Genomic DNA, 27165 nt, shown 5'->3' with positions numbered 1-27165 from the left:
AATGAACAAACAATAAATACAGACAACTAGCTTGTTAAGCACTCCCAGACAACAGTGAGAGAGCCTGAAAAACTCAAGTCTTTTGATTCATAGTCCAAAATGACACTATAATGCCACCTTTCAAGTTGTCACTTAAATACAGTAAGTACCAAAAGTCAAACAATATTCCAGGAGCCCTGTAGCAAGTTCGCATGCGCTTTCAGGAGAGAATGTGAAAGGTCCCAGCAAGTCATACATAGATAGGGATTTATTTTCTATAGAAATCAGAGGGGGGGTGGGGAGGTAGAGAGAGAGAGAGGAGATAAGGGAGGAAAGAGAGGGAAAGGAGGAAGGAAGGAAAGCGCGCGCGCACACACACACACACACACACACACACACACACACGCACGCACGCTTGCATGCACTCACGCACGGTGATCTTCCCCCACAAAGCAGGCAGTTATGAAAAAGGCAGGACAACTGGTTGCTGGAGTGGAAACAGTAACATTCAGTTAACAATGGAATAGTTAAAAAAAATAGTTTTCTTTTCAAATTGTAACTTGTGGTAAAACATAGAAAAATGTACTAAACAAGCTTGGTATAAAACAGAGTAGAATTTTCAAATAAGCCCAAGGAGAAAGCACAATGCCGAAAAGGATGGGGTAACAAGGTGAGAGAAGAAAAGATTCATATAAAACTACCTATTACAATACAGAAAAAAGTATAAAATGTTCCTATTTTGGAACTTAAGTACAAAATGACACTGGCATTGGATCATTTCACTATCTAAACCTTAGGAGCTCTTACAGGGTGGGAGAGATGGTAGAACAAACAAAGGGAATTGCAGTTTTAAATCTCAAGTTGATCAATCCCAACTCCAACTGTTTTTTCAGCTGAAATTTACATCTCCCTCGATAACTTTTAGCCCTAAACCAAAGTTTATCCAGGCCTCAAAATATTCTGTTAGGAATTCCATGAACACCCTATACATAGGGGCTGGGACCTCTGTGCTAGAATTTGGAAAAATGAAAAATAAATCTACAGGCTAAATGGTGAACACATTCAGTTTTTTTGTTTTTTGTTTTTTAAAAACCATATCCCTGTGAAATATATATGTATATATATATGTATATATCTTAAATTTTCTGTGGTTAGAAACATTTAAACTAGCCACAGCCAACTAGACCTGCATTCATCCAATGGTGGAATTTTATACTAAAGACTGAGGCCCTTCTTGGTAGAAGCAGGCAACAGTAAAAGTGAGTTTTGTTGCTCTGCTGCCACAGACTCCTCCCTGGGTGGGTCTTCCATATGGCAGGCTTCGAGCACACAAACGCCTGCACTTCAGGCAGGGACAGCTTGCGATTCTGGGGTCTGTCCTGGGCTCAGGTACTATTTCTCAGGATGGGTTGAAGCTACCAATGATAAAGATCTATAAAGAAGCATTTAGGTTTTACAAAGGGGCATATAAATAAGAAAGGTCCTAGAGGAGGAGACTTACACATGTGCCCTAAGTCCAGTTTACTGTCACACTCCTAACTACACACGTGTTGATCACCATGAATGTATATGTGCATGAATATGCTGGTGGGTTTTGTCCCTAACTGTTGTTTTCCTACTTCTTAGTAAGGCCTAGCAACAAGCGGTGATATGAAACCAAGATTTGTTCCAAACTTTTCTGTCCCTCAACTAGGGACTCAATGAGGCTGGAGCCCTTTGAAAACAAGATGGCAGAACTGAAGAAGTAAAAAGCTGTCTCTCTCTTCAGCTTAGGGATGTCCCTCACCCCTTTCACAGCACCAAAGTTTCTTTGCAAAAATAGTATCTGAGATACAAAAGGAAAGGCAGATGTGCTTGTGAATGCATCTCGCCTGGGCCTGGTCCAGGATCATGGGCTTTTCAAGAACAGAGATGTTGGGAGCAGCTGTTTCCAAGGTCTCTGGCTGTAGACAACAAAAGGGCTGGTCCCCCAGAGGGTCAATGTCTGCTCACTGAGACAGTCTTCACAAGAGCTTTCGGTGCAGGATCTCCCAGACCATCCGCTTCCGGAAGTATGGCATGTGTTGCTGTAGGAACAAAGAGACATCCTTTATTGCCATTTATCCAGGTCCAATACTCCTTTTCTTTCAAGGCTTTCATCTAACAATCTCAGGAATGTTTCTAATCTTGTAAATTGTTCATTCTTTCCATTGCTCTCTTCTACTGATATTTTCCATTGTTGTCACTTCAGAAGTTACACTGGGCATCATCAAGAATCCCTAGACTCGGGGCTGGGGATATAGCCTAGTGGCAAGAGTGCCTGCCTCGGATACACGAGGCCCTAGGTTCGATTCCCCAGCACCACATATACAGAAAACGGCCAGAAGCGGCGCTGTGGCTCAAGTGGCGGAGTGCTAGCCTTGAGCGGGAAGAAGCCAGGGACAGTGCTCAGGCCCTGAGTCCAAGGCCCAGGACTGGCCAAAAAAAAAAAAAAAAGAATCCCTAGACTTAAGACAGACCTATCAGGGGACCACAATAGCTCAACAGCTACATACATATGATTATATAAGATGAGGCTAAGCAAAATGAACTCCAAGAGATGGAAACAGGAGGATTCTATTGTTGTCATTACATTTAATGTACTAGGTAAATTTCCTTTGGCGTTCCCCCTGTGGTCACTGTATATGATTTTTGGTACACTGGATATTGTATATATGCTTATCTGAACTAGGGAAGGGAAAGAAAAATGAGGGAAAGTGTAACAAATAAAGACAAGAAATGTACTCATTACCTTATTATGTACCCCCTTCTGTACATCACCTTGTCAATAAAATTTAATTTTAAAAATCCCTAGACTTGCCCAAATGTCTCCAAGAATTATGAGAATGGTATTTTATCATTCTATGCTTAGCTTTCTCTCTCTCTGTTCTTCAGTGTTGGGGACTGAACTCAGGATCTCACACGTGCTAGGCAAGTAGCTCTACTACTTGAGCCATATACCCAGTCCTTTTGCTTTAAGTTTGTTTTTCAGATAAGATCTTGAGTAACTTGGCTTGGACTGGGTCCGGATTCTAATCCTCTTCTTCCTGAGAAGCTGGAATTAGAGGAGTATATCACTATATTCAGCTTGTTTTTGAGGTAGGGTCTCACTAATTTTTTTGCCTGGCTGCCTGTGAACTTGGATCCTCCTTCCTCTTCCTCCTTTTGGGATTACAGACTTGGTCAATGGTTGTTGTTTTTTTTTTGGGGGGGGGGGAGGGCTGGTGTCAGTTCTGGGGCTTGACCTCAGGGCCTGGGTGCTGTCTCTGAGTTTCTTTTGGCTTTTTTGGTAGTTTATTGGAGATAAAGAGTCTCAAGGACTTTCCTGCCTGGGATGCCTCAGATTTCAACCTCTTTTTTTTTTTTTTGCCAGTCCTGGGGCTTGGACTCAGGGCCTGAGCACTGTCCCTGGCTTCTTTTTGCTCAAGGCCAGCACTCCGCCACTTGGGCCACAGCACCACTTCTGGCCATTTTCTGTATATGTGGTGCTGGGGAACTGAACCCAGGGCCTCATGTATATGAGGCAAGCACTCTTGCCACTAGGCCATATCCCCAGCCCTCAACCTCTTGAATAGCTAGGATTGATTACAGGTGTGAGCCATCAGTGTTCAGCCTATGTTGATGTTTTAAAAGGACATGAGAATGAAGCCTGAAAATGAACAACTTATTTTAGAAGAGTGACTAAAGAAATTTCAAGAGTCAGCTCAATCTTGTCTAGACAAATGGCTATGGTAGAAAAATCTGGGAAGGCCATTTATTTAGACCGAAGTAGCCAGTCAAAGGGAAAAACATCAGAGTAAACTGAGTAAACATCAGAGTAAATTATCTGTACTCCCGATCCACTTTGGTCTCTGAAGGATAACATATACAGAAATGACCAATCATCAAGACCCATCACTGAGACGAGAGAGGCAGCATTAACAACACTGGGAAATCAAGGTAGTCATACATAGTAACTATCAGTTATGAGACATGGTCTGAAACATGCTAATGGTTAGGGCAGTCTCCATAGAAGAGAGTGGCAACTATGGACAGGCTAGAGATCAGGTGGTCACAGGGCCCCCTCCTGAAGGCTCAGCTCACCTGGGTGAAGTTGATTGGTCTGTCTTTGGTAATACAGTCGGCATATTTGCAGGCAAACATCCCACAGTCACTTCCATTCATCTGCTGGGGAATTTCCTGAAAGAACAGCAATAATAAGGCAGTAAGCTTTTGCAAGCTGCTTACCTTCTTAGACTAAAAAGAACCAAAGGACATAAATCTACACGTTTCCCCAAATCTTCAAAGAACCAGAGTGGTTCTTAACTCAGGACAATAGAAGTTCAAAGGAAAACACAAACACACACACACACACACACACACACACACACACACACACACACACGCTTCAATCAGGTCTGTGTATTTTGTATTGATCTTACTGGAGAATATTTCATTTTAATGCACAAAGGGATGTATAAACTGTACCTTCCCATAAGGGAGGGGACAGCTCAAATCATTAGCATGTTTGCCATTAGAATGAAAAACAGAAAAATAGCTGGGCATCTAGAAAACTTAGTTCTGTGTAAGAAACACATAGTTTTCCCACAAATAGGTAAATCAATCTTTCTCAGTGAGCCACTCAAAGTGGTTAGTCACTGAAGTCAGGCTAGCCACTAAGACAGAAGATTCTTGAGAATCAAATACTAAAATCCTTTCCTCCCCACATGGCCTTCTATCACATTTCCATGAAGGGTACCTGGCTTTTCTTGCTGAAGAGCTGCCAGCCATTGGTGTCAAACTCTTTTCTTTTCTTGTCAATACTTTCTTGTTTTAAGTATTGCCTAAAGGTATTAGAAGAGAAAGGTATGAACTGTGAGGAATTCAAATGACAGCTTCCACTCTAAGAATGGGGCAGGCAATCAGAAAGAGCTTCATCCTTTGTTCTGAGAACAGTACCTCCTGTCAGGCAGGGAATCATTATATTGCTAAGCTTCCTCTGGAAGATCTCTCAGGACTCTCACAATGAAGCCATTCTGTCAACCCAAGAGGGACATGATCCCAGCCTCTGATATTCACACCTCTTTGACCTTCTTTTCAGCAACATTTTTTTTTACTCTTCTCCTTACTATGTATGGTTCTTTAGAATTCAACCTAATCAGTACAAGTGATTCCCTAGCAGTACTGAAAAGTGCATTTAGCACTGGTAGGCCTGGTTCTCCTGTGTGGAAATTCAGTCTGAATCAACAATTAACAAGTACAAGCCTCATCGAGAGCACTCTTTTGGAGTGCAGACTGCCAGAATCATGGTTCTGGAGGCTACCTCCTCCTGGTCATCAAAATGACAAAATGAGGAACTGGTGATTTGAAAATAGTAAAGCATATGGTATAAAGAGATTTGTAATTTGCTTCCTAGGTGAGCCACTAACTAGTAAATCCAAGGCAAATCAACATCACCTCTATGGGTCTTGGTTTCTTCAACTGAAAAATTAGGAGGTTGAATGAAATGATTTCTAACTAGGGAACCTGTCTCTGTTCTGTATTTTCAGTATACAGGATCAGTAATTACATCCTTTAAGGCATATTTTTTATACTGTATCATTATTACCCCTTATTTAGGTTTACATTATTCATTTTTACTTAAGACGATTTTGTTAACCTCTGTTCTATACAGATCACACACCTAACACCAAACTTAGTTCTGCCTCAACCATCCACTTACAAGAGAATCTTGCAGGCTTCATTGTTTATTCCACCCATAGAATCATAATAGGTAATGTTCTTCTTTCTAAAGTCCACAACCTAGGGATAAGAAAAAAAAAAAAAAGAATCTGTATTTATAAAGTGAACAAATTTGGCCAGGTTCTGGTGGCTCATGCCTATAATCCTAGTTACAAAGGAAGTTGAGAACTGAGGATTGCAGTTCAAAGCCAGCCTTGGCAGAAAAGTTTGTGAGACTCTTATCTCCAATTAGCCACCAAAAATCCAGACGTAGAGCTGTGGCTCAAGTGGTAGAGGCTAGTCTTATGCTTAAAAAGCTCAGGGACAATGCCCAGTCCCTGAGTTCAAGCACACACAAAAATAAAATAAAAATAGAAATAGAATAAAACTATCCTGGGGGCTGATCAATCGGTAAGCCATTATTGGCCGGAAATCTTTTTCTACTGCTCAGTTTCTCCCTCTTCAGGGCAGGCAAAAGTAGAAGTAGCATGTACTTCAGAGGATGCTGAATACCCTAGATCATTTTCGCAATTTCAGAAAGATGGTGGAAAGATCCAGGATTTTGTCTCTATTTTTCCCCACTTTTTTTTTTTTAGTGACCTTTATTAAAGTACACACAGTAAAGGGTTTTGTCATGACATTTCCATTCTTGACTATAATGTATCATTACTCTTCCTTCTCCTCTCTCCCACTTTCCTTCCCTTTCAGCCTCCCTTGTGGCCCCCTTTTATTTTCTTGGCCTTGATTTGTTTTAAGCTCTGCTTCTTTACTTTCAGAATTACTTTTTGGATTTAAGTGTAATTTGAAACAGAATGTAAAGCAAATTTATTAACATATTGATGTATCCACATTCTTAGACATTAAAAAAAAATCAAATCACCACATGTACAAGGCAATCTATGAGTGGTCAGAAAAAAGTCACTGTTGGCAACAACATTAAGAAGCCACTTTTCCTCCCCATGCCTTGCCTTGAGACTGGTTAGATAACTTATAACTCCCTTTTAAATATTTCCAGAAAAGGAAATTCCACAGTCTTCTTCAAAGTCTAAGTGTCTCCCTCTCTAGACTGGAAGTTCATTGATCTATCTGACTTTTAGCCAACCTACTACTACTGAACACTAGTCTTTCTCTCCATCATCGTGTAGGTATACAACTGATAATCATGAATCTGTCTTCTTTATGTAGCTTTCTTTTGTATTTTAAGAGATGTGTGCAAATGGAGAAATGAAGCCTGTTGAAATTGTTTTAAGAAAGGGGTGGAGAAAAAAGGCAGAGATGGAGGGGATGAATTTCTATGGTTACACTGTATGTATGAATGGAAATGTCCCAATAAAACTCACTCTATACCACTAATATTAGCTAATATAAAAATCTTTAAAACTACTATCAAAAATAAAGGTACTCACAGCTAGACACCAGTGCACACCCAAGTGAATAGGCACCAGAAGAATGTCAACAGAAAATACATCCACTTTCTTTGTCCAACGTTTCACTGCCTGATAACCAGCTGTTTTTAACTTAGTGAAGAAAAATGTGTTAAATGCATGCACGCTTGGCAATCCCTTCTCTTTACTTCGTTCCATTAGCATGTTCATGTAGAAATTGATGATCTAAAGGAAGAAATTACATGTTAGGACAATCAAAATAATGTGTTTTAGAGGGAAAAAGCAGTTGCTGTATTGAATAGAATGATATTACTGTTTCCAAATCAATTCCATGAAGACTTCAACATCCAACAGCCTCATGTACTTATATCAACTTCTGACTGGTAGGGAGAGGGTTGAGGTGGTCATAAATAGTCATAACAGATAAAGATAACTATATTATAAACTTGACAATACAAATAGGTAGATGTTGGTCAAACTTATAAAAGACTGAGTGTTAAGTCAAAAGACTGGAGAATTAAGAAGAAAGAGGTGCTAGGAAGTGAGGATTGGCGAAAAAGGAAGCAAGGAAAATCAACAACTAATAAGCACATTAGCAGTTCTTTAATCTAGTGGGGCTATGTGAGCAACTGGGTCCTTAGTTCCATTCAAGTCCAGTGTTAAGCTAAGATCAAGAGTTCAAATGTAAGGATTACTTGGTTTTAAACTTTAAACAAAGAATATTCTGTTCTTCTCAGCCTCATTACCCACACTAGAGGGGCAAACTATTTTAGTTTCAAGTGGAACTGACAGGACAAACATTTCATCAATTGTACTAGAAAACACCTGCACATTGACAATAGCTCAGCAATGTTACTTTTGTGACACGCAGACATGGATACAGAATAATAACCTTGATTATGGTGTCACAGGTGGCTCATGACGGTAATCCCAGCTACTCAGAAGGCTGAGATATGAGCATTGTGGTTCAAAGCCAACCTGGGCAGAAAAACCCTGTGGGACTCATTATTAACCACTCAAAAACTGGAAGTGCAACCGTGGCTCAAAGTGGTAGAGCACTAGCTTTGAGCAAAACAGCTCAGGGACAGTGCCCAGACCCTGTGTTCAAGCCCCACTACTGACAAAACAAAAGTTCTCCCTATGAATCTAAAAGCTTAGTTTCAATATCAAGTATGAGAGAAAGAAAATCCTTGACAGATGAGCTGGATACTTTTTTCTGTTAACCAAACAATGTTTTCTCTAATAGTGACTATGCTGTCTCTGTTCCTCTAAGTCCAGGACTTCTTGGTACCAACATCTGAAAGTTATTGTGCCAGAAGTTACTGCATACTTACTACTTTATGTGGCCAGTGGAGGCCAGGCCAGTGTCTGTCAACTCCAAGGAATGAATGGTCTAACTGAGCCCCAGCTTGGAAATATGACTAAAAAAACAGGCACATTTTTCAGAATGCTTTTTGAGGAATGGGAAAATGCCCCTGTCCTTTGACAAATATTTACACACCAGGATGCCAGAGCAGTGAGCTACTGCCCAACAGTAGGCAGCTACATACTGACTGGGTAGGCAGCAGGGAACATGGCCAGGAACACACTGGAGGCATGGTCTAGACTAGAGAAAGGGCCCATAGATGAAGATGCCTAGGTAGCTGTGGGGAAACCGCACTCACCATGAGGCAGAGCTCTCAGGAGGGAGGAGGCTAGCTCTGAAGAAAGACACTGTTCTGTCTGTAGCTCTGATGTTTGAGCAGTAGGTCCTGCAGTACCCAGAGGACTCAGGCTGTGGTTAATTCTCTGACTTTTGTGCAATGGCCAATAGCTAACTGTTGCTCAGTTATTTTAAATAAGGAAAATCAATGAGAGCACAATCAGAATGGCACACTTTTCAAATCTAGGTTTTCAGTTTAAGTTTGACAAAAGCTAATGGTGCTCTAAGGATACAACCAGGTTGAGGAAAATAGCTACTAATGGAGGTGAATCTGCCCAGCAACACAGATTTCAAGTACATAAACTACAACCTCTAGTGAGAGAAAATGAGGCAAAAGGAACAGATAAGATTCTTCTGCAGTCAAAAGACTGAAATAATATCCAGCAATACCACTTTGGGGCATTTATATGAAAGACTGCAAATCAGAATACAACAGATACACCTACACACCGATGTTCATTGCAGCACTATTCACAATAGAAAAGTTTAGGAGACAGCCCAGATGCCTCACAATCAAAGAAATTGGACCAATGAAATGTGGTATATATGTACAATGGAATTTTACTCTTCCATCAGGAAGTATTATGTTATGTAATTTGCAAGAAAAAAAATTATTGAGTGAAGCAAGGCTGGCTCAGAGAGAGACAAAGGGCACAGTTTTCTCTATGTGGAAATGATGCCTAAAATAAATACATACATGAAAACAAACACAGGGTCATATGCATGTATACACAATCACACTGACTGAAGTAGGGTATACTTAGGGGTGGGTTTTCATTGTGTAACTCCTTTGAACAATGAACAGTTTAACAAAACAAACATCAGATAGCTGAAACATGTCTTGTCTGGGGGCAGTTAAGAGGAGGGGGAGCAGATGGGAGACAGAAAGGAAAGGTGGCCAAATGTAGTCATAATATCCAATGTACATGTGTGAAAATGGAACTATAAAGCTTGAGACGAGTAGGTGAGTAGGGTTGGAAAAGATAGGAGGGAGGAAGATGGAAGGGGTGACACCACTCAAGATGTATTGTACACACAAATGGACATATTAAAACTAACCCAGGGCTTCATGTATGTGAGGCAAGCACTCTTGCCACTAGGCCATATTCCCAGCCCCAAGTTATATATTTTAATGGGCAAAAAGGACAAAAGGGAAAGATGAAAGAAATTAGGCAAGCTGTCAAACACATGAATGCTATGCAGATACTTTTCCTCCTCAGGTACCTATAAGAAAGGTTATTACGGGGCTGGGAATATGGCCTAGTGACAAGAGTGCTTGATACATGAGGCCCTGGGTTCGATTCCTCAGCACCACATATACAGAAAATGGCCAGAAGTGGCGCTGTGGCTCAAGTGGCAGAGTGCTAGCCTTGAGCAAAAAAGAAGCCAGGGACAGTGCTCAGGCACTGAGTCCAAGTCCCAGGACTGGCCAAAAAAAAAAAGAAAGGTTATTACTTCTGATGATACTTGAAGTTGAAAAAATGACATGAGCATAATATTAGGTAACTATCCTATTTTTCAGGAAAAGAGACTTCCAAAAACTGAAGACATTTCTCTAGACTTATACACACTGAGCTCTTGCCCTACCTTGAGACTAACATAAGAACAGAGAGCTAGTGATTGCTTTTTACAGAATCTGTTTCCTTTGAGATCCCCTTTTCCATTGCTCTTGCCCTCCCTCAAACCAAGGTTTCTCTATGGGATGGAAAATGGCTTCCTCCAAAGTCAACTAGTTAATTAACTCTAGAGTTATTTTTCAATTCTCCGATATCCCAATAGGAGAGTGTGGTGGCTGGCCTCAATAATTGGCTATTATTCTGCCCAAATGAGGAAAACTGCCATAGTTCAGCCAAGAATCAATCATACACAAAATAAGCTAGAAGTCAGAGAACAAAAAGAATCCTACATGTCATGTCACAGTTGAGGGCTGAGGATGAAGGAAAAGGAAATGAGAGAAGGGATCACAGTGTTCAAGATGAAAGAGCAGCACTGATGGCCACCGCATTTGCTTCTTTTTCGTGAAGACAAAATATCTCCCCTCCCCCACTGGCAACAGCCCTTTCCGAACACGAGATTCTCAGTAGCTCCAGCAGATCTTAAATTGAAGAGGGCTAAAAGTAGATGTTTCACCAGTTCACCGCCTTCTGAAGACTACTGTCAAGGTTATAGTATACTTGTCAACCTTTCTGGGACACACGCTTGCCTGTTTTGCCTTTATGGCTCCTGGTGCCTAAGAAGCTGCTCTTCCTGCTCTGCTCAGTCTTGGCCATGAGCGTCTGCTTGTCTATGCAGCCCGGCTTGAGGGTGGGAGGTTTGTTTATAGTGTCTTTGTTCTTTTTTTATTTTATTTGAAGAGTTGCCCAGCTGAAGCTGAAAAAAAAAGCTGTTCTTTTTAGAGAAAAACCTACAATGTTCTCAAACTAAGGATTCAATCCTTTTGTGTCACCACAATGACATAAATGACCACTGATAACTGTATCTTCTTTCTTGCTCAGCAAACCAGCCAAACTAGTGTTCTTATGCATCTAGAAGTAAATCATTCCCTAGCAGTAAAGATTTGATATTTAACCTTACCATGCTTATTTTGAACCTCTTTATTTAGTTTAGGGGGGAAAAAATTGTTCTGTAAATCCTGGGCATGACAGTATTCCTAAGCAGAGACCAAGACAATTTTTAGGAGAATAAAAGCCTTTTCCACTCTATTTCTTGACCTTTCCATTCTGATTTTTAAATTTATCTTAATCTTTCCATTTCAATTGTGTGTGTGTGTGTGTGTGTGTGTGTGTGTGTGTGTGTGTGTGTCCTGTGGCTTGAACTCAGGGCCTTAGTTTCTTTCATTCAAGGTTAGTGCTCTACCATCTGAGCCACAATTTCACTTCCAGTTGTTCAGTGGTTAACTGGTGATGAGTCTTACAGGGACTTTTCTGACCAGGCTGGCTTTGAATCATGATCCTCAGATCTCAGCCTACTAGGTAGGTAGGATTACAAGCATAGCCACTGGTGCCTGGCTTCCACTCTAATTTTAAGCTAAATTTATCTTTGGTAACCACTAAACCCAAAAGAATAACCAGTTACTCCTTACTATTATGGTTTAGAAGGTCATTCAATCCTAAGATCTAGATGAACAATATTACAGAAACAAAGAAGGCAGACTTCACTGTAAAACAGATTTTTCTCAAATGCAAATTCAAGCAACAAACTGTTAGAATTACTGCTAAAGTTTAAGAGAAAAGCAGGTATTGCTTTTATGGAAGCATTTATGAAGAATAATTAATAACATAAGCCCCTGATTTACCAGGGATAGTTCTATTAAGAAAACTCTATCCATTCATTAATGAATGAAAACCAAAAATGCAAGAAGTGGAACTGTAACTCAAGTGGTAGAGTGTTAGCTTAGAACAAAAAAGCTCAGGGACAGCACCCAGGCTCAGAGGTTTAAATCCCAGTACTGGCACACACATGATAGAGGACACATGCGTACGCGTGCGCACGCACACGCACGCACGCGCACACACACACTCACACAAGAAACACTTGAAAGAAGTAAATTATCAATAAGGAAGTCAATGGGTCATAATAGGAGCACTTTTCACTCTTATAATCTTATTTCACTCAAGAATATCTACTATGTAACTGTACCCTTTTTGCACAACACCTTGTCAAAAAATTAATTAATAAATAAATTACAAAAAAAGAATGTGTAACATGGGAGACCTATACATTTAATTAGTTCATATCATTACCCCTTATTTCCCCCCTTTTTACAATTGGTTTTCATTCCTTAATGAGGATCTATTTCCAATATTAGTTTGCCCTTCCACCCCCCCCCCCCCCGCCACCTGTTCTGGGGTTTTAACTCTGGGCCTGGGTACTGTCCTTGAGCTCCTTTTGCTCAAGGTTAGCACTCTACCACTTGAGTCACAGTGCCACTTTTTGTGGGGGGAGGGGTTGTGTGTGATTAATGGACATAAGAGTCTCACAGACTTTTCTGTCCAGGCTGGCTTTGAACTGCAGTCCTCAGATCTCAGCTTCCTAAGTAGCTAGGATTATAGGTGTGAGCCACCTGCACCTGGCTTGCCCTCTCTTACTTTTTATCGCACGTCCCTCCTCCTGTTTTCCTTTCCACCTTCCCAGTAGTTCTTCCTTTCACATTCATGACCTTTTTTCCTTTTCCCTAGGTTCCACAAAAGAGAGATAATATGTGATACTTGTTTGTCTTTGTGGGATTGGCTAATTTCACTTAACATTATGTTCTCCAGTTTTATCTATTTTCCTGCAAATAATAAAATCCATTCTTCTTTATGGCTAAGTTATTTGTTTTCTTCATGACAACAAGTTTGACTGGGATAAGGTAGAATCTCAATGTTTGCATTTCTCTGATGGCTAAGGATTTTGAACATTTCTCATATATTGGCTATTCTTAAGAATACTTGTCTCATCTGATCTGTTGTTTTTTCTTTTCCTTCCTTATTTTGCATTTTTAAGAATATCACTGTATCTCCACTGGCTTCACACTTATTTTCCTGGATTCACATTATGCCTTCAAATTACCAGTCTATCTCATTTAACATTATATCACTTCATATAGAATGGAATAGCCTTAGAGTAGTAGTGGTGCCTTCTTTGTCTTCTTTATGACTATCAAGTATTTTACTTCTACATGTTATAGTCATACAGTATGCTTAGTTCTATGTTAATCAACTGTCTTTTAGAAATATTAAAAAATAAACATTTCTACTGCTCTTCAGTCCATCATATAGTGACATTTCCATGATACTTTCCTGGAAAGTATGTATGTACAATTTATTATATGTCTGACAGCATAGGCCTCCTGATGATGAACTGTATTAGCATTTCTTATTTGAAAGAATATGGCTTATTTTTTCAAAGATTTATTTACTGGGTATAGAACCTATGTTGACAACTTTTCTCTTCTTTAGTACTTTAAAGATGTAGTTACATTATCTTCTGGTCTACATAGTTTCTGACAAGATATTATTGTTATCTTTTTCCCTCCAGGCCTAATATATCCTTTAACCTCTTGGCTATAGTTACTATTTTCTCTTTACTATTGCTTTTCAGCAATATGATTCCTGAGTATTTCAGTATGGTGTTTCTTCTATTACAGTATACTAAATTTGGATTTGTAGTTTATAGATTTCCTGTCTTCGACCATTGTTTTTAAAATACCCCCCCCTTTTTTTTTCTGACGTCGCCTATGCCCCTGCTTTCTTTGTCTTGCTTAGACTGCCTGGTGTTGTTTCAGAGCTCACTGATAGTTCTGTCATCTTTCTTCAGCCACTTTTCTGTGTTTCTATTTGGATAGTTTCTATTGGTATATCTTTGTGTTCACAACTGTTTTCCTTCCAAAGTGTCTATTAACATCATCTTCAGTACATGTTACTGCAGATACACTTTCCTGAACAAATGTAATATATTTATAATAATGATTTTAACATCCTTGCCTGCTTAATTCTATGATTTTGCTTTTTTGTGGGTATTTTTAAGTGACAGATTTTTCTCATAAATGGACTTTTCATTTCTCTTCATATATACGGTCATTAAAATGCTTTCATTGGGGCTGGGAATATGGCCTAGTGGCAAGAGTGCTTGCCTCGTATACATGAGGCCCTGGGTTCGATTCCTCAGCACCACATATACAGAAAATGGCCAGAAGTGGCACTGTGGCTCAAGTGGCAGGGTGCTAGCCTTGAGCAAAAAAGAAGCCAGGGACAGTGCTCAGGCCCTGAGTTCACGGCCCAGGACTGGCCCCCCCCCCAAAAAAATGTTTTCATTAATATGTGTTAATTATACAGTGCTTAATAATTTTTGGTTGAATACCAAACATTCTAAGTTTTATTTGGGGTTTGCTGTTGTTGTTAACTGTACTCCTCTAAATTTAAATACAGCCTATGAAACTAACAGGACATACAAAAAGAAGTGGTAATTAATAAAAGTATCTATTTGAGAGAAGAACAGAATTGAAAAGAGGACAAACTACTTGTAAAAGACAGCATTCACAATTGAGAGAGAGAATGACTATCAAAACTTAAGGCTATCTAATATTTCATCAGAATGTTGACTTCTCAAGGCCAATAACTTTGAAAGCCTAACAAGCATAATTCTTTTCAAATGGTGCTTTTTAAATTTGTTCTCATCGTTATCAAACACGAATTGGCACTACTTTCAAGGTTAACATTCTGAAATCTGAAGAAAAATACTCCCTACAAAGTTACAGGTATGTGTGGAGAGAATAAAGTAGACAAGAAATCTTTCCTTTCCCCATCTCCTTAAATAATTTCCATTAACTCTGCTTGCAAAAAATCCAGGGATGGGTTCATAGAATAGAAAATACTATGTTCTGATGAATACTGCCTCTGTAAGGGTTATTACTGAGGTAAGATTCACAGTGAAGTGCAAGAACTCAGTTCATATCCTACTCACTCCTGCCCTCTGGAAGGTTTTTCCCTGCTTTACAATAAGCAGGCTTCAGTCTCTTTAAAATAACTTTCTCTCCAGCAGTGACAGTTTAAAAAGTGGCAAATGACCACAGATCAAAAACACCTTATCAATGGATACTTCTGTTCCTTTATTTTCATTTTTTTCCCCTTGACTTGATGAGTCTCCCCTATTATTTGAGCCAAAGTTATAATATCTCAAGTGCCAAAAAAAAAAAAAAAAACAAGACCCAAACCCAAAACTCTTCCTCCCCAGATAGTACCAAAACAGATGTTCCTTATCATTCTTAGCAAAAGACTACTACTCAGGAAATGATGAGCTCCTGAAATTTTCTTATAAACTGACCAGTAGCACAAACAATGCCTTCCCCCCAAAAATCAGCATCTTAAACATGATGTAAAAATCTTACATTCTATATACCTGATCCCATTATGGATCAAATTTAAGAATCTGAGGCAGCCTGGTACAGTAAATAAAACCTAATGCTTGGGCTTGAATCTTAGCTGTACTACTTGATAGCTATATTACCTTGTAAGTTTCTTAGCCTTGTTCTTTTTACCTATAGAATAGAGATGTTAAGTTATAGTATCTATTTTCCAGTGTACCTACTTACAAGAGTAGAATATATAAACATTTAAAATAATTCCTGGTTGGGAATATGGTCTAGTGGCCACTAGGCCACTATGGCCTAGTGCTTGCCTCACATACATGAAGCCCTGGGTTCAATTCCCCAGAACCACATATACAGAAAACGGCCAGAAGTGGCGCTGTGGCTCAAGTGGCAGAGTGCTAGCCTTGAGCAAAAAGAAGCCCCAGGACTCGCCAAAAATAAATAAATAATAATAAATAATTCCTACTTCCCTTCCTTATGGTGAAAACATCCATCTGACATAAAACAGGCTTTTATAGGTTTAGAAATAAGATAGGTCAGTTTAAAAATCATATATAACCAGGGGGCTGGGATGTAGCTCAGTGGCAAAGTGTTTGCCTAGCAAGTACAAGGTCCTGGGTTCAATCCCCAGTACCAAAAAAAAAAAAAAAAGTCAGGATAGAAAAATCATATATAACCAATACACTTAATTGGAATTGGGAAGTAAAGGCCTAACTTTCACCTAATACACTGAAGAAGTAATTATTTAATTATTACATATAATTCCTCAAATACATCAACTGTATAACTTTTTCAATGTCAATTTTTAAAATATCATGATAAGCCGGGTGGTGGTGGCTCATGCTTATAATCCTAGCTACTGAGGAGGCTGAGATCTCAGGATCCACAGTTCAAAGCAAGCCCAGACAAGCCCAAAGCAAGCCCATAAAATTGATCTCCAATTAGCCACCAGAAAACTGGAAGTGGAGCTGTAGATCAAAGTGGTAGAGTACAAGTCTTGAGCAAAAGAGCTCAGGGATAGCACCCAGGTCCTGAGTTCAAGCCCCAGGACCACCACCAACAAAAATCAAAATTTCTCACTTAGAATGCATGTGACCTAAAACAAGGAAACATACAATGGGAAATACAAGAACTGGATTCCTGTTTTAAAACCCTAACGTGGTTGGGAATATGGCCTAGTGTCAAGAGTGCTTGCCTCCTATACATGAAGCCCTGGGTTCAATTCCCAGCACCACATATACAGAAAACAGCCACAAGTGGCGCTGTGGCTCAAGTGGCAGAGTGCTAGCCTTGAGCAAAAAGAAGCCAGGGACAGTGCTCAGGCCCTGAGTCCAAGCCCCAAGACTGGAAAACACACACACACACACACACACACACACACACATACACACACACACACACACACACACAACTCATAGTATACATAAAAAACAAAAACAAAAAAAACGGGCTGGGGATATGGCCTAGTGGCAAGAGAGCTCGCCTCGTATACAGGAGGCTCTGGGTTCGATTCCCCAGCACCACATATACAGAAAACGGCCAGAAGTGGCGCTGTGGCTCAAGTGGCAGAGTGCTAGCCTTGAGCAAAAAGAAGCCAGGGACGGTGCTCAGGCCCTGAGTCCAAGGCCCAGGACTGGCCAAAAAAAACCAAACAAACAAAAAAAAAAACTCTAAAGTATTCCTCCATGTTACAATATGGTCAGCTATTAAATATTTGCTCAGAAGAGAGGAACTGCAAGGCAAATGCTTTCAAAAGAGGAAAAATATCAATGTGCTTTCTCTTCCCTTCAATATCCAAAGCTTTAAGGAAACAGAAAGTGAATTCAATAATTCCATACTTGATGGACTGGGAATATGGCCTAGTGGTGGAGTGCTTGCCTTGTATACATGAAGCCCTGGGTTCAATTCCTCAGCACCACATATACAGAAAAAGCCAGAAGTGGTGCTGTGGCTCAAGTGGCAGAGTGTTAGCCTTGAGCAAAAAGAAGCCAGGGACAATGCTCAGGCCCAGAGTTCAAGCCCCAGGACTGGCAAATAATAGTAATAATAATTCAATTCAATTTTATACGTTAAAGCACACAAAAATCATCCAAAACATTGATTAAAAGCATGTATTTCTACCACCTCTCCTCATACTTGGGAGAAAAGAGGCTAAAAGTAGGGATTCTGATGCAGATCATCTGAGGACTATTTTCAGAAACAGTGAACTAGCATCCTTAGTTTCCATTTGATGTTCACCCACTACTTAGTGCAAGAGTACCTCATCATTGAGCCAATTCAGATGATTTAGAGTTTGAATATCTTTGCGTGTAATGGTCAAACGGAATGCTTCACTGAGAACTTCATCTTGGTTCCCATTACGAAACACACTCTTTATTTCTTTCTCCATTTCCTAAGAAAACAGAAGATGATAAAGATTAAACCACATGGCTTCAGACAAACAATTTTGCTCACCAATCTCCAGACCATATTTATCATTAGCCAAAAGCCTGTCAATTTATAATTAATTTACTTCTCTCTAACATTTTGGTTTATATTCCTCCCTACTGATCCCCAATTAATTCCTGCTATTCCATCTAGTCCTACTTTCTCTTTTCAACATATTCAGATCTTTGTTTCATAGTAATTTCTAGGGCATGGAATAACATTTTGCTATTAAATTTCCTAAGCCTATGAAAAGAACATCCTTAGCTTTATTACTTCTGGTCTAAATATTTCCTAAGAAAGAGAATTTTTCACAGAAGTTAATAATAAAGGGTAGTTTTTTAAGATATTATTTTTTTAAGAAAAGATTTTGTTTAGTTTTTTAAAATATAAATGTGCTAGGCACTGGTGGATCACACTTGTTATCCTACCTACTTCAGAGGCTAAGACTTGAGGATCATGGTTCAAAGCCAGCCTGGGCAGAAAAATCCCTGTGAGACTCTTAGCTCCAATTAGCCACTCAAAAACTGGAAGTGGCACTGTGGCTCAAGTGGTATAACACTAACTTTGAGCAAAAAGAGGATTTGGGACAAGGCCCAGACCCTGAGTTCAAGCCCCACAACTGACAATAAAAAATTAAAAAATAAAAATGTAAATATACAACCAGAATAACTATACACTGTGTTATACTTACCAGCCTGAACTATTTTTTTTTTAATGATGCTAAGGATTGAAGCCAGGACCCAGAGCCTTGCACATACCATGAAAGTACTTCACCAATGAGCTATATCCTAGAGTATTAATTAAGGAACAGATTTTTTTTTTTTCTTTTGGGTCTCAAACCAAGGTTCATTTATTGAGCAAAATGACCGGCTGGGGCTAACTCAGTTCAGGAGTGAGTAGCCCCGAGCCTCAGTTGCAGGGGGTTTATAAAGGCAAAAATCACATGTATCACTCACAGGTGGTCTGGCAAGTTAGGCAAAGCAAGCAAGCAGTCATGCAGAAGCAGATTTGTCTTAGTGATTACAATTCCAGCAAACTCCGGTAAACAAAGCAATCAAAGCAATACAATTCTTCGTTCTGGGCATGACTGGTATTTGCCTATTTAATTAGCCTTAAAATCTCTTTCTGGAACTTCCCTAAACTCAGGCATGCAAACTGAGTGGTCTTCCTCATTCGTTCCTTTCTTTTGCAAAGGTCAAGCAGCTCTAGGTCAAGCTGCTTTTGGCTCCTGTTATTCGGCTTAGGTTTGCCCTTCCCAAGGCCCACTACCTTGTCTAAGCCTGCTGTTTCTAGGAACTCACAAAAGGGGGGAGGGGGTCCCTTACACCTCTCACTTGGTTTCCACATTAAAGAACAGATTTTTTAAATGCACAGACCTCTATGTATTTCCCAAATTTTCCACAGTGGGTTTTAAGTACTTAAAGAGACATAGTTCAACTCAGCTTACAATTTGGTAACAAATTACTGCACATGTGAGGCTGGAGTATAGCTCAATAGTAAAACACTTGCATAGCATGCAATAGGCCCCAGGTTTGATCCTCAGATTAAAACACTTAACAAGCTAGACACTATTGACTCACACCTACAATCCTAGTTACTCAATGAGGAGACAGCTCAGGCAGGAATCTGTAAGACTCTTATGTCCAATTAACTACCACCAAAACCCCAAACCCAGAAACCACAAAGCCAGAAGTAGAGCTGTGACTCAAGTGGCAGGGCACTATTGAGCAAAAAAGTTAAGGAACAGCACCCAGGCCCTGAGTTCAAATCCTCAGTACAAGCACCAAAAAAATAAAATAAATAAGTTAAATTCATCTGCCTTAAATAAAAATGTACATGAAATGAAATACAAATTTATCAAATGCTTTTTCACCGAGGTTGTTTAAGGCCACTTATAATTTTTCCAGAAATTTTCAATAAATTTTTAAAAAATAGGTCACGGAGGGGCTGGGTGGCCTAGTGGTAGAGTGCTTGCCTCACATATGTGAAACCCTGAGTTCGATTCCTCAGCATCACATATATAGAAAAAGCTGTGGCTCAAGTGATAAAATGCTAGCCTTGAGCAAAAGAAGCCAGGGACATTGCTCAGGACTTGAGTCCAAGCCCCAGGACTGACAAAAAAAAAAGGGTCATGGGTCTTGGTCTCATGGCCTGGGTGCTGTCCTTGAACTTTTTCACTAGCACTCTACTACTATGAATCACAGTGCAACTTCTGGCTTTCTGGTGGTTAATTGGAGACACGAGTCTCATGGACTTTCCTACCAGGGCTAGCTTTTGAGCACGGCCCTAAGATATCAGCTTCCTGAGTAGCTAGGATTACAGACATGAGCCACTGGCCCCCAGCCATTCAGTACACTTTTAAAATATAGTGAAAATTGGTACGTAAGGCATAAACAGAAGTATACAATAAAAGCTAAATAGCAAGTACTGTTACTTTGTGAATGAAAATGTCCCACGCATTCTTTCTGAACAAGATTTGCTGACATAGGAATTTACAGCATGTACTTTACCTCTGTAATTTCAGGAAATTCATCTTCACTATCAGTTAATTTATGACTTTTTTTTCCTGTTTCTTGTGCGATTGTAACAGGGATCTCCTTTTCAAGAGGTACACGAAGATGCAGTTCTATTGAATCATGTACCGAGTGTTCTAGTTCCTGTAGCCTCTAGAGAGAGAACTTCAGATTAAGCAGGATAAAGAAATCCACTATCTGACTAATTGTAAATGGATCAGTTCTATATAGACAGACAGCATAAAATGCTATGTTACCATAGAATCTTGCAATTAAGACAGCAATTATACAAATCCAGATAATCTTCCAAAATAGTCTCAATTTATAATCTTACTCAATTTTTTTTTACCTGGTTTTGAAGCTGTAAGGTTAGTGCTTTCTGTTCTTCAATCTGGCGAAATCTTTCCCGTGCTCGAGAATCATAAACACTAGTTCTAGAAAATGAAAAGTGTCATAAATATAGACTGTCTTTATCAGTCATATTATTTCTGTACAGTGAATATTAAATATAAAGAACTCTTATGTAAAGTCCACAATCCTTACACTAATTTACATCTTACCACATTTACATTTTGAAACAGTGAAACAATACAGAGCTGCTAAAAGTATTCCATCATTTTAACTGAAATAATTAGCTATATTAATGTGTTGCTCAGTATGTACAGACTACTTTCATAGGGATTTGTAAATTTGTCACCCTTTTTTCTTTGGTGAGGGTTGGTTAAAGGGCTTGAATTTAGAGCCTCAAGCTATCACTCAGCTTTTCTACCTCACAGGTGGCTCTTTACCACTTGAGCCACACTTCTACTTCTGGCTTTTTGCTGGTTAAGTGGAGGTAAGTCTGCCGGGGCTACCTTCAAACTGCCATCTCCACATCTCAGCCTCCTGAATGATCATTCTTTTTATTTAATAACCATTACTCTAAGATTATGGTAAAAAGTAAAACTTCATGCTAGTAATCCCAAAATGGAATTGATCCCAAAAAAGAAAATAAGAAACAATGTTTTAATTAATATATTATATTGTTGATAGTTTATTTTTTTTTGAAAGTCACGAAGCCCAGATTTGGAAAACTCAAAGTTCATATAACTGGGGACAATGCTTCCAGAGATTTCTCAAACTCCAAAACTATTCAATAAGCTTTGTTTTTCCAACTGTCATAACAAAGGCATTTATTTCTTTCTGTAAAAAGCTTGCTCTGGAATATTTTTCTAATTCATTTTTGCTTCAACAACTTTTATAGACTTAAACATGAAAATAGAAATATCCCAACTTCAAGAGAATTTTTAAAACCCAACAACTTAAAGAGTACAAATAAAATTTCTACTCTTAAAACAACAGACTAAATATAATTAAGATGATTAGCTAATTGCTTGAGTTCTTCTAACTGAAAATGAAGTTACCAAGAAGGAAAAATACCAAAAACAATAACTTACAGTTCTTTGATCCATAGCTCTGCCTCAAAGAGGGTAGGACTGTAGGTAGAAAAAGAAAAATGAACAGAAGGCTTAGAAATAAATTCAAATATTTTTACCTAGAAAAGGAATCATTTAAACAGTTCAAAGACTATTAAACAGTTTTAAGGCCATTTTACAACTATAGAATAAAAGGTACCAACCAGACATAAATTGTAATAGAGAATGAAAAAACACAAATATGAATCAAATATAGACATACAGGTGAAAAACATGACCCAAAACTCAACCAAAATATTAAGTCTAGAATAGTTTCCTACATCCATGAAAGAACGGTGTTATGTGAAAGAGCACATCACTATCAAGATAATATATTAAGGTAGAAAATTACTTTCTCCAATTGCTTCACAATGACAGATGGTTCAATGGCTTAGTGAAACCTTAGGGATTCTTAAGAAGCTTTATCAGTCTGAGTCAAAATATCCAAAGCCAGGCACCAGTGGCTCACACCTGCAATCCTAGCTACTTAGGAGGCTGAAATATGAAGAGGAACTCAGTATGAAGCCAACCTTGGCAGAAAAGTCCTCAAGACCTCCAATTAACTAGCAAAAAGCAGGGCTGGGAATGTGGCTCAAGTGCTAGAGAGCCAGCTGTGAGCATGCAAGTAAGCAAGCTCTGAATTCAAGTCCTGGTACTGGCAAAAATTCCTCACTAAAAAACTATGTCCAACCTAATGATAGTAGATACTGACACTCCCCACAAAGCATTTCATGTCAACTGACTAATAAGCCAATGAGCCAAAGTAGAGAAACAAGAAACATAACTCTATTCCAGAGATCAGAGACCAATCCCATTCACGTGGCTCTTGGGGACAGCCCAAGTGTAATACAAAGCAGTCACAAGGTATGGCAATTGTCCTAAGGCTTCTTGTTTTTTTTTTCAACTTTCTTTGCAAACCCCAAACTAAGGTTATTTTGAAGACTGAGTCTCAAGGACTTTTCTGCATGGGCTGGTTTCATTTGACTGCAATCCTCCTAACCTCAGCCTCCTGAGTAGCTAGCCAGTAGAACCCAGCTTTGTGTCATTCTTGAGTCATCACTAGGAGAAATCTTCTGTAAAGGAAAGACAGATATGAAATAGAACCACTGAGAAACTGAGAGTACTCTTTCATCTGAGATCAATTCTTCCAAAAAAGAATACCTAGTTTTGCATACTTCTTGTGAAACATCTTTCTAAGTATTGTACTGTAAGTTATTCTTCACAATAACAAGGTACTAATGCTAGCATTTTATTGTAAGTAAACAGAGATTCAGAAAAATAACTTCTCCAAAAATACATGAAGCCTGAAAATGCCAAGATCAAAAACCAAGTCTGACTCTAAAATCATTTAACAGCTGGGTGGCAATGGCTGAAGCTTAAAATACAAGCTAGTTTAAGCTGAGACATGAGGATTGAGGTTTGAAGCCAGCCAGGACAGGAAAGTCTATGAGACTCTTATCTCCAATTAACCACCAGAAAACCAGAAGCAGAGCTGTGGCTCAAGCAGTAGAGTGTCATCCATAAGCACAAAAGCTCAGGGGCAGTACCCAGGCCCTGAGTTCAGCCCCAAGACTGGACCAAACTTTAAAAAAAACAAAACAAAACCATTTTTCCCCCTAAGTTTACCTGAGAGTTGGAGTCTGAGAGTCTTTCACATTGAGTAAAATCACAGAGTCTGACCCTAACAAAGAAATACAAAAGCATTTAATTAATAAAATTCTTCAAGTTATATTTCCTAGATACTTTAAGTTCCTAAATTTTAGACCATATGTGTCCTTCAGCATCTTCTCCTGGGCTGTGCCTGTTCCCTGTGCTCCCACTTCTTGGTTCTGGGAATGAGAATGTGCTGGGGCTGGGGCTAGGAATATGGCCTAGAGGCAAGAGTGCTTGCCTCCCATACATAAAGCCCTAGGTTGGATTCCTCAGTACCACACATGAAGTGGCACTGTGGCTCAAGTGGCAGAGTGCTATCTTTGAGCAAAAAGAAGCCAGGGACAGTGCTCAGGCCCTGAGTCCAAGGCCCGGCTGGTAAAAAAAAAAAAGAATGTGCTAGGGTTTCATAAAGGCCTTGAGTTCATAATGTTTTATAAAATTCAATTAGATGAAATGAGGGGAAAGGAAGGAGGAAAAGAGAGAAAAATAGCTCTATAGGTTAAAGGCAGAAACTTTATCATACTGCCATTTATTTTCTGTTAAATACTAATGAAACACAGGAATTATCCTCCTAGTGCTATGATTAGTTATTAAATGGTAAAATAAAAGTAATTAAACAGTGCAATTTGTTCTAGTCTAGGATTCTTGTATTTTCCATACAATGTACATTTCTGCCATAGAATGTAATTTTTTAGTAAAAATAAAGCATTACATCAAATTATTTGCATGTAAGAAAAAAAGAACAAGTCAGGGAGGAAAAGAAAAAGGAATTCATATTTGTAGGTGTTATTTTCTTACAGCATGGTTAATTGAATTATCTATGTTTTAGTTTCTTACATGTTAACTATGTTATATGTACATTACAATGTTGCCTGTAATAGATCCAATAGATAGTTAATTGGTTGTTAGGTTTAAAAATATATGATCTCCCCTTTACCTTCAGATTGTGTATTTGATGCTGGCAAGTTATCTGGCTGATGTAAAATAGAAGGTTGATCACCATGAGGTTGATGTCCAGGATCAGAATCTTTGGATTTAAATGCAACATCTGGGGTATAAGACAATAGGGAATATGCACTCTGGGACACTTGTTCTTGGGGAGTTAAAATGCTGGCAGATCCAGAAGATGAAGTATCAGAGCCAATGATATAAGATGCACAAGAATTTCCATTTTTAAACAGCGAGTCTTTCAATATATTCTTACTGGAACTAAGACATCGAGACCTACCAAGAGAAGTAGTTAATTCAATATCAAATAACAAATTATAAAGTTAAAACTTATTTGAAAGATGTTTTTTAGACTCACAGGTGTAAAGGAAAATGTGTGGTAGGTTTAGCTACAGAGAACTGTTTTCCTGTTACCATCTGCAGAAGTTGTCTGTAGATCTCTCTTTCTTCTTCTTGAACTGTCTATAAAGTTAAAAAAAAAAGTCTTAAATGCATTTGATGAGGCAAGTATTTCTTAAATGAGCATCTAGATAGGATACTAGAAACTATGAAAACTCCAGAAGTCCTGAAAATAAAGAAATATGCTCTTTTAGGGGACTAGGAGCATGGCTGAAGTGGTATAACACCTGTCTAGGAAGCATGAAGACCTGAGTTCAAACTCTAGTACTGGAGGAAAAAAAAAGGTACACTGTAGATACTCTAGGAAATTGCTAAATGTGTATAAAAGAGGTTGAGTACAGTAAATCCCTAGCTGGATGCCAGTGGCTCACATCTATAATCCTAACTACTCCAGAGGCTGAGATCTAAAGATTGTGGTCGGGGCTGGGGATATGGCCTAGTGGCAAGAGTGCTTGCCTCGTATACTTGAAGCCCTGGGTTCGATTCCCCAGCACCACATATACAGAAAATGGCCAGAAGTGGCGCTGTGACTCAAGTGGCAGAGTGCTAGCCTTGAGCAAAAAAGAAGCCAGGGACAGTGCTCAGGCCCTGAGTCCAAGGCCCAGGACTGGCAAAAAAAAAATCCTTAAGATTGTGGTCCAAAGCCAGCCCAAGTCTATGAAACTCTTTTATCTCCAATTAAAACCACCAAAAGAGCTAGAAATGGAGCTGTGGCTCAAGTAGTAGAGTGCTTTCCTTGAGTGAAAATGTTCAGGAACAGTACCCAAATCTGAATTCAAGCACCAGAACTGTCACACACACACACACACACACACACGCACACAATAAATCTAGATAGCATGTTTTAGGAAAGTACAAAGCATATATTTAAATAATAAATAATAGAAACCAAGAGGTCTGGAAGCAATTGTCTTAAAGGCAGGAAATATCTGAATGACTCAGGCTTGGTAAGACCCACAATATTGTTTGGTACATGATGAAACAGAAATAAATATTGCTTCTCAGCTTCCTGAGGCCTACTAGCCTATATTGATCATTTCTGCCATTGGCAGAAAAAAGGTTCTCCCATCCTTCTAAATGATGTGTTCTAAAAATAAAACATTTGAAGGCTTCTAAATTTGAGCTGGAACAAATCCCTTATATTCTAATATGCCTAAAAGATCTAAGATTTTTATTATCTTCAAATAATTACACAGAGCGGTTTCAATTTAACAGGTCCACTTACGTGTATGCATTTTGATCAGTAGCACCCCTTCCATAATTTTCTCCCCTCCCATCTACCCCATCCCCACTCATTTCTTAAACTTTTTGAATTCCATTTTCACGTATATACATTGAGTAGTATCAGAAAACTCACTATTCTACACACACACACACACACACACACACACACTCTCTCTCTCTCTCTCTCTTCAGACAAAGCATGTTTTCAGCTTCTTCTTCTTCTTTTTTTTTTTTTTTTTTTGGTCATGGGGCTTGAACTCTGGGCCTGGGCACTGTCACTAAGGTCTTCAGCTTAAGGTTAGGGGCTTTACCACTTGAACCACAGAGCCACTTTCGGTTTTCTAATAGCTAAAAGGAGATAAGAGGAGATAAGGACTTTCCTGCTCCAGACTGGCTTTGAACTGAGATTTCAGCTTTCTGAGTAACTAGGATTACAGGTGTGACCCACAAGCATCCTGCTGTTTTCAGCTTCTTGATTTTATTAAACTGTCTGTTAATTGGTCCATGGAGCTAAAACACAGAAACCCATCCACTCTTATACCATACGTCAGCCAGTTTGATCATGTATACATGCATAGGGCCCTGTATGTGTTTTCATCTATGTTTATTTTTAAAACAGAAATTAGATTTAACTTTCACATATGAAAGAAAACATGAACCCTTTCTTAGATATAAATGAGTATTCCAGACACAGGGATAGCAAATGCAAAGCTCTTTGTGCTCGATGTGTTCAAGTAGTTAAGCCCACTATGAATGAAAAATAGAAAGAAACCAGTTCACTTAGCACAGAAGCAGATTGCATAAGGACTTGTACCCCTGTAAAGCATCTACTCTACAAAGATCACTGAAGTAAGGAGCTGTCATTTAAAATCTCACATTCTTTTCGCTAAGCAAAATGAACTCCAAGTTATGA

At 39.0% G+C, this 27165-nt stretch overlaps 1 protein-coding gene across 3 annotated transcripts in view; it reads right to left on the bottom strand.

The window, feature by feature from the left end:
- Nucleotides 1-463: 463 nt before the first annotated feature.
- Nucleotides 464-27165, bottom strand: part of Senp1 (SUMO specific peptidase 1) — a 59141-nt gene continuing 32439 nt past the window's right edge. For all 3 annotated transcript variants that reach the window (XM_048365584.1, XM_048365593.1, XM_048365598.1), the window contains 12 exons: nucleotides 24988-25091; nucleotides 24619-24905; nucleotides 23655-23709; nucleotides 22011-22049; nucleotides 20924-21008; nucleotides 20572-20727; nucleotides 17895-18026; nucleotides 7104-7307; nucleotides 5699-5778; nucleotides 4736-4820; nucleotides 4081-4176; nucleotides 464-2045 (listed from right to left, as the gene is read on the bottom strand). In XM_048365584.1, coding sequence (XP_048221541.1) covers nucleotides 1983-2045; nucleotides 4081-4176; nucleotides 4736-4820; nucleotides 5699-5778; nucleotides 7104-7307; nucleotides 17895-18026; nucleotides 20572-20727; nucleotides 20924-21008; nucleotides 22011-22049; nucleotides 23655-23709; nucleotides 24619-24905; nucleotides 24988-25091 — 1386 coding nt within the window. In that variant the 3' untranslated portion in view covers nucleotides 464-1982. The remainder of the gene's footprint in view (nucleotides 2046-4080; nucleotides 4177-4735; nucleotides 4821-5698; nucleotides 5779-7103; nucleotides 7308-17894; nucleotides 18027-20571; nucleotides 20728-20923; nucleotides 21009-22010; nucleotides 22050-23654; nucleotides 23710-24618; nucleotides 24906-24987; nucleotides 25092-27165) is intronic.

Source organism: Perognathus longimembris, chromosome 1 (genome assembly GCF_023159225.1).
Source record: "Perognathus longimembris pacificus isolate PPM17 chromosome 1, ASM2315922v1, whole genome shotgun sequence".
Lineage (NCBI taxonomy): Eukaryota > Metazoa > Chordata > Mammalia > Rodentia > Heteromyidae > Perognathus > Perognathus longimembris.
This window is presented reverse-complemented; position numbering and strand designations above follow the sequence as displayed.